Source organism: Gouania willdenowi, chromosome 21 (assembly GCF_900634775.1).
Source record: "Gouania willdenowi chromosome 21, fGouWil2.1, whole genome shotgun sequence".
In the NCBI taxonomy this organism is placed as follows: Eukaryota; Metazoa; Chordata; class Actinopteri; order Blenniiformes; family Gobiesocidae; genus Gouania; species Gouania willdenowi.
Window position 1 is genome coordinate 18,618,529 of NC_041064.1, and position 8,385 is coordinate 18,626,913.

Below are 8,385 nucleotides of genomic sequence, written 5' to 3' on the forward strand. Positions count from 1 at the left end.
CGGGGTCATGCGCCTTGTTTTATTTCATCATCCTGCATTGTTGCGTGCAGGTGCAGCCGCCGTTTTGCACCCTGGATAAGCATCGCTACTGGGAGACCGACTGCGGCAACTATGCTGGAGCTCTTATCTACTTTTGTTCTTTTTATGTTATCATAGCCTACATTATGCTCAACCTACTTGTAGGTCAGTGTCCATCTTACTGTATATAACTCTGGTTTTATTGTGTCATCAATGCACAAACCACCACCACTAACACAATAGTAAACAAACCATTTTGGGACTTCCTTCTTCTCGTCCTCCTCAGCCATCATTGTGGAGAACTTTTCCCTGTTTTATTCCACTGAAGAGGACCAGCTGCTGAGTTATAATGACCTTAGGCACTTCCAAATCATCTGGAACATGGTGGATGACAAACGAGAGGTGAGAATATGGAGAACTTACAGGGCGAAATGGGGGAGCTGCGTTAGAGTTAATTAGAAGGCCTGATTGGATGGAGGAAGACATTAGGAAACAGAAAAAGTCATTAATTAAAACAGTGGGTGCTGATTTAATAAAAGCTGCCTTTTTATTCGTTGGTGGGAGTGTCGCCGTATTAAAATGAAGTGAAACAGAAAGTGAGTGTATGAAACAGTACAAATAAAAGAACCACATTTTTTTTTTTAGTAAAGAACATGTCAAAATATTGTATAATCATTATAGGTCCCATGTCATGCTATTTTTCATCCATCTCCATTTGTTCTAAGAACCCCAAAAACATAGTATTTGAGGTTAATTTTCCCAAACTCTCCTGTTTTCCAGAGTTTTAGCCTCTGAAAAGTCACTTTCTGAGCAACTCTACACAAACAGGCTGATTTTCAGCCTACTTATGCATATTCAGGAGTGGGCGTGTCTATAGACGGGACACTGACTTCCTCCTCCCCACACGGTGACGTAGGGCCAGAGGACGGCCCGCCCTCCTCCCACCCACTCTGTGGCCGAGCTCATGCTGCTTTATAAACACGAGATAAAGCATGGGGGCGGGGCATTCACAGGTACATACATAGACTGTGTAAAATACATATATAGCGCTGCGCGAAGGACGCTGAAATTCTCACCTTCGTGGGCGTGTCTGCTTACATGTTAATCACGGCAGAGAGCTTACTGGAAGCGTGGCTTCTCCAGCTCAGTTTCAAGTCAAATTCGTCATCAAAGTGGGAACATGTCATCAAATTGGAGCGAGGTGTCTGGGCTCGCCCTGCAGTAAGAATGGAGCAAATCACCCTCTAACTAACGATTGAGGGAATCAATGAAAAAAACACTTTGGGCATGTGTATGAAGCCCTAATAGCACTTTTATGATGTTTAAAGCACAGAAAAGTTGATTTAGCGTAACATGGGCCCTTTAAACTAACAGTGAAACCTTTGTGTGTGTGAATCCAGGGGGCAATACCCACGTCCAGGGTGAAGTTCCTGCTTCGTCTGCTCCGAGGCAGGCTGGAGGTGGACCTGGACAAAGACAAGCTGCTGTTTAAACACATGTGTTACGAGATGGAGCGGCTACACAGCGGAGGAGACGTCACCTTCCATGACGTGCTCAGGTGATGGACAGAGAATTATGTCACACAAAGGACTTTTCATATCGCCAGGCTACAGAATAACTTTTTATTCAACAACATATCAGTCTTTTTTTTTCTTTTTACAAACATCATCACTCAATAAAAGATGGCATTCTTCCTCAGTAAAAAAAAAACAAACAAACAAACAGCAGAACGTACCTATTTATAAACATCAACCAAGTGATGTCCAGGATTCACGTCATATACTGGCTTACATCATCATCAGACCTTTCCAGTTTCCAGCAAACTCAATAAAATCAAAACAAAACAATAATAACAACCCAAAAACAAAACAAAAAGTACATATTAACATAACATGTTATCTTTTAATTAATAATATTAATTACTGCAATGTACCCCTTACACAGGGTTTCCACTGGGCACTGCTCCAATCTGGTTTTGTCCTCTGTCCGGCAATCCGATCCGGTTGCATGTAGAGTGCGTCACGGTGCAGTCCGGTTGACGTCATGAGACCAAGGAGTTGTTGCGAAATTTACATAATGGCGCGAGAACACAGTTAAAGGAAGTGTTATGAACTTTTTTCTTTTTTTTTAATAGTGAATTACAAAGACATATACAATAATAAATTGCAGCAATATTCACAAGCAAGTACAGATACACACGGGCATTTATGTGGTTAATAGAGCCAGGGAAAGAGAGAGAAAGGAGAGGAAACATAAATTAATAAAGATAAATAAATAACTTTTCTGACATATATGTATATATTACATTATTTAGTTTCACAGCTGTTTTGTTTGTTACATGTTTTAAGGTATTATAATATAAAGTTTACCTTTTGTTGTTGTTGTTGTCCTAGCCACATTTTTGTAGCTACAGCCAACAGGGAAGAGATAATATGATGAAATATAATCTGAAGTGTTTTATTTTGAAAAGTAACCAGATGTTTTAACGTTTAGTATGTGCTTAACTTCCTGTTCCCCCTGCATTTGCTCCGGACTGTCGGCGCTGGGACGGAGCAGATATGCAAGCGCACAGGACCTGGTGGAAATGAACACAGACTAAAGTGTGAAGCAGAGACGTAACGCAGCTGACCCGCATCCAGTAGAAATTGGGGGTTAGACAAAGTCAGACTTAATCGGTCACAGAGGAGAGGTTTTGGTCAATTAAATAAGGTTTCATAAAAAGAAAATAATTTAAAATTGCAAAACCATGTTTTTTTTTTTGCAAAAGGTTTTGAAATAAATGTTAACATTTCCAACATTATAAGCTTTGTAGGAAAACGGAAGTATGCAGGTTAAAAAAGTTGACAATTCTTTTTTGTTTTTTTTATTTTTTGTGTTTGGGGAGGGGGTGTCTTATACATAGAATTTCTTATTTTAAATGCAAATGCTTCTGGCCGATGTTAGCCTTTGTGGTTGAAACCTGATGAATTAAAAAAAAGCTGCACACTGCTGGAAATAAAATATCTTTAGTGTCCCTATAGTTTTAAATATACTTTTCAGGTGTGTTTTCATCTTCTTTCATCATCTTCATCTTCTTCCTGCAGCATGTTGTCCTATCGCTCGGTGGACATTCGAAAGTCTCTCCAGCTGGAGGAGCTGTTGGCCAGGGAACAGCTGGAGTACACCATTGAAGAAGAGGTGGCCAAGCAGACCATCAGGATGTGGCTCAAGAAATGCCTCAAACGCATCCGGGCGGTCCGTTACCTTTTCTCTTCCTAAAAACACTCGCATTCATTCAATATGTTCCTGTTTGTGTGGACAATATACACCGGGGTGGGCAACTGTTATGACAGCTGGGGCCAAAAGAAATGTGATTGTATCTGATCTGAGGGCCACATTATCACAATTCATGACAGCATTTGGAATAATAACCAACCTGAGCATTAAAACAAGAAAGAACAAAGGGTTTGTGTGTGGTTTTGTTTTATTTTGTGTATTTATGATTTTCTTTTCGGTGTTTTTATTGTAGTTTTGTGCGTTTCAGGTGTGGTTTTGTTTTATTTTGTGTATTTTTGTCTTATTTTGGGCATTTTTGTTGTTTTGTGTATTTTTGTTGTTGTTTTGGGGTTTTGGATTCATTTTTGTGCACATTGGTTATTGATTTGTGTTTTGGTGTCATTTTTGTGTATATTTTTCATCATTTTGGAGTCATTTTTGTGTATATTTGCCATCATCTTGGAGTCATTTTTGTGTATATTTGCCATCATTTTGGAGTCATTTTCTGTATATTTGTTGTTGTTTTGTGGTTTTAGATACATTTTTGTGTATATCTGGTCGATTTGTGGTTTTGGAGTCACTTTTATGTATGTTTGTCATAATATTGGAGTCATTTTGTATAAATTTGTTGTGAATGTGTGTTTTTGGAGTCACTTTTATGTATATTTGTCATAATATTGGAGTCATTTTGTGTATATTTGTTGTGAATTTGTGTTTTTGGATTTTTTTTTGTATATATTTGGTTTCGTAGTCATTTTAGTGTATATATGTCATCATTTTGCAGTCATTTTTGTGTATTTTTGTTGTCGTATTGTGCAGTTTTTGTCTTATGTTACTGTTTTGTGTGGTTTTGGAGTCATATTGTGTATGTTTGTTGTCTGGTGTTAATCTGTAATTTCTATGTAGTGTTTTTTAAGTCACTTTTGCCTCCGTCTGATGTGCACAGTAAGCACTGCTCTCTCCGTGTTGCTTCCAGAAACAGCAGCAGTCGTGCAGCATCATCCACAGCCTGAGAGAGAGCCAGCAGCAGGAACTGAGCCGCTTCCTCAACCCTCCCAGCATAGAAACCACAGTGCCAAGTGAAGAGCACAACGCTCACAACCCAGACAACCCAACACAACCAGAGGTAGCAGCACGTGTCCATACCTCCCCCGTGTTTACACTCACACATGCTCACAGCGTGATGTGTACATCATCTGCAGGTGTGTGAAACAAAGCTTTTCTCCTCTTTGTTCAGATGAGTGGTCCCCAACAGCTCCTGAGCCCCACGTTGTCAGACCGAGGGGGCTACAGGCAGGACTCCTCTGACCTGGGGAGGCCTCAGAGGAAGCTGGGACAGTGGCGACTTCCTGCAGGTTTATAGCATTTTTAAACCGTCAGTGGCTTTTTCCTTAGAGTCTGTTTAGCGGAGTAAACTGAAACCACAGGACTGCTTGTTTTCAAGTGGTTTTGCTACTAAGCAGCGAGCACCTTGTTTATGTCACCTGGTGTTAAAGAAAAAGTGACTTCCAGTAAAAAATGAACTCATGTCATGGCAGGACTGAACCCAGAATCAGTTAGAATAACTAGATAATATGTTATTGCATACTTGTGACCATCACCAGCCATTTATGCAACAAAATAAATTCATTTATTTAATTGCAATCACAAAACATGCATTGCTGTCTTAAGTCATTCACCGCCAGACATTTTCAGAGCAGCCAACCCCATATTTCCAGGCGTTTTAGATGATTTTCACTGATCTTTCGAGACCCAACAGAATATTTTGACCTATGACATGGAACCAGTTTCTGAAAGATTAGACTCTACTTCCATCAGAAAACATTTTTTTTGTTTCTAGCTTGTTTTGTTCTTCCGTAATCAGCAGTTGAATAGAGGCAAGTTTCATACAAATCACCAGTTTGTGACAAAAAGCTGAGAAAAAAGCCTTTTTCTGACTTTGAAGTGACTTTGAAGCAATTATTTTTTGCTTTAGGGACACCTCAACATTGGTGTCCTTCTATAAAACTACAAAAACAACACTGAGACTGGGATTTGATGGCAAAATTTTTATTATTTTGCTATCTTGGTCAGAAATGAATGGATTTCTTACTGTATTTTGGCCTTCCTCCAAGTCTCTCCCCCCGTCATTCTCCACACACGCAACTTCCTCCTCCTCCCGGACATGCCGAGTGTCACCGCTTGCCCTGTTTTTTTGGTCGTTTTCCCTCACCATCACGACACTCTCAATAGTCCACTTAGTTCCACGAATGCTCTGGTCGAGTGTGAGCTGCTGTGAACTTCAGCATCAACTCTCGTAGTGCCATTTTCTATCCTGTAAACTCCTTTCCGCTCCCTCTGAACTCTGCCCATCACGGGTGATCTCTCATCCAAAGGTGAGCTGCTGCCACCTAAATGTCACCAGTTGGTTACTGCATCATTGTACAAGCTCGATATTCACAGGAGAGCTTCGTCACACTGTCTCCTAGCAACCTCAGCCGAAAAACACAATTGACGTCTTTCGACGTCATTGGGAGTCAACGTTACTGAACCAAAAGATGTCTTTAGACGTCAATGGCAGTCGACGACTTAAAAAAAAAATTGCACTTCTTGTAGTGATGACCTTCGACAGCCTATGCAGACAAAGTGAAGAATGGAAAATAAATACAATAACAACTAGATAATTAAGGAATGTCTATGGAAGCATTTGTTAAAGTCATTACAGTTGGACTGTGTCAGAAATGGCATACTCTGTACCAGTGGTCACCAACACGGTGTCCACGGGCCCCAGGTAGCCCACATGGACCATGTGAGGTGCCCTCACAAAGATAAATAAAGATGAAAGATGTTATTATTACTTTGTAGAATTAAATAATGCTGATGTATTTTTTTTTAATTTTTTTTTTTACCATCTTTAAATGTTTATTTTCACTAAAACATGGGGACATATTGTTTTTAAGTGTTGCAGAGATTTGGTGTATTGTCAGTGGTATGTTACGTATATACTGTATGATATATTTTTAAACGCGAGGTGGATTTTCGTAAAAAAATATTACAATTGTAAAATTTTACATGTTTCACAATTAGTTAAAAGTTGTTTGTGAGTGGAACAGGATTCATTTTTAAATAATGTAATGAAAATGAAACAATTGCATAAATTAGAAGAAATAAAGTGTTTCATGTTGAAACCTCAACATTCCCTATCTTTTTAAGCTACTGCTGGCCTTCTTTATTATATTACCCTGTAATTAAAGTGAAATTGTGAAGTTTTAGTATATAAGAAGTGTTTTTCTAACTGATAGCCCCTCGGACTATACAGTACCTATGAAGTATAGCTCACAGTTTCAGAAAGGTTGGAGGCCCCTGCTCTGTACTATTCACTAAGAACTTAATGAGTATATACTGTCCTCTATATAGTATTAGTATGATTAGGATGATGAGCGTTCCCACTGAAGTGTACTTCAAAGTTTCCCAAAATTAATTTCAAACCTACAACGACAAAAACCTGAAGCACACTGAGGCTAAATATTCAAAAATAAATTTTGGTTTTCTGTGTGGAAGACATCTTCCAATCAATCAGGGAGCTGTAAACACCCCAATCAGTTAAAGGTGTTGCGTGACATCTGTGTTGCAGGTCGCACAAGTGTCAAATCCATCGTTTGCAAGATGAACCCCGTGAACGACGAGGCGTCGTCGGGGTCTGAGGTGAAGAAGTGGTGGACCCGTCAGCTGACCGTGGAGAGCGACGAGAGCGGTGACGACCTCATCGATATTTAATGATGACTCGTCTGTTTCTGAAGCTCGAGCTTCATTCTCACCTGGAGCTAAACGTAGCTTCGTTTTTAAAGCCATTTTGACACACAGTTGCAGTTTTCTACCTTTCAGTACAGACGTGAACTTTATTAGCAACATTTTTTTTCTATGCAGGTGTTTATGTAAGTGTTTAAGCAGTTAATATATTATCATTACACATAACACCAAGGTTTAATCATCAGACAAACCAAGAAGCTGCTGCTTTGTGTTTTTTACTGTAATTTGTCAGTATTGGAAACCAGATGTTGTGTCTCTGCAACTCTGTATCGTCTTACATCTATGTTGACTGTCTATGCTGTTCTGTCCATGTCTGTGTTTTTCTGTTGTTGGACCGTCACTTTATACTTAAATCAGGCTTCTTGTTCTTGGTGGTAGAACAAGTACAACTTAGATTTATGACTGTGAATGTAATTTAAAGTTCCATATATACGTATTTGTAAATTATAACAAAGAATTAGATATATTATGGAAACAAATATTCTAATAAAGGCCATTTATAAGCAAATGCATGATCGATGTGGCATTATTTTTCTTTAACTGAAACATAAAAGCACTGAGAAACCGTGAAGCCAGGGAAAAATGTTAAACTGAGAAGTAACGACGTGCCAAAATGTGTTCTGGGGCGTGTAACCTGCTGTGTGCTCTCACACAAACATTTTAGCTTTAAAAAAAAAAAAAAACACTTGTGTTATTAAAGGGCCCATGTTACGTTAAATTGACTTTTCTGTGCTTTAAACATGATAAAAGTGCTATATGGGCTTCATACACATGCCCAAAGTGTTTTTTTTTTTCATTGATTCCCTCAATCGTTAGTTAGAGGGTGATTTGCTCCTTTCTTACTGCAGGGTGAGCCCAAACGCCTCGCTCCAATTTGATGACACGTTCCCACTTTGATGACGAATTTCACGCGGCACTGAGCTGGAGAAGCCGCTCCTCCAGGAAGCTCTTTGCCGTGATTGACATGTAAACAGACACGCCCACGAATGTACACATTGAGCGTGCGCTCAGCTACGAAGTGGGTGGGAGGAGGGCGGGCCGTCCTCTGGCCCAAGTCAGTGTCCCGTCTATAGACACGCCCGCTCATGAATATGCATAAGTTGGCAGTAAATCAGCCTGTTTCTGTAGTCACTCAGAAAGTGACTTTTCAGATGCTAAGACTCTGGAAAACGGGCAAGTTTTGAAAAATAAACCTCAAATACTATGTTTTTGGGGTTCTTAGAACAAATAGAGATGGGTGAAAAATAGCATTATATGGGACCTTTAATGTTAATGGATGAAAAGATAAGTCTATAAAACCTATTTGGGCAGACACATCTACTC

General features: G+C 39.5%; 1 protein-coding gene across 7 annotated transcripts in view; it reads left to right on the plus strand.

Annotated features, from left to right (window-relative positions):
• The window catches only part of nalcn (sodium leak channel, non-selective), a 78,476-nt gene extending 70,906 nt beyond the window's left edge, over positions 1–7,570 (plus strand). For 4 of the 7 annotated variants that reach the window (XM_028435631.1, XM_028435636.1, XM_028435633.1 and 1 more), the window contains 7 exons: positions 51–183; positions 305–420; positions 1,419–1,576; positions 3,102–3,252; positions 4,250–4,399; positions 4,511–4,628; positions 6,887–7,029. In XM_028435631.1, coding sequence (XP_028291432.1) covers positions 51–183; positions 305–420; positions 1,419–1,576; positions 3,102–3,252; positions 4,250–4,399; positions 4,511–4,628; positions 6,887–7,029 — 969 coding nt within the window. Of the gene's footprint in view, positions 1–50; positions 184–304; positions 421–1,418; positions 1,593–2,131; positions 2,189–3,101; positions 3,253–4,249; positions 4,400–4,510; positions 4,629–6,886 lie in introns of those variants that run through there. The other 3 variants (XM_028435632.1, XM_028435637.1, XM_028435638.1) reach the window with 2 other exon arrangements.
• The last annotated feature ends 815 nt before the right edge of the window (positions 7,571–8,385 follow it).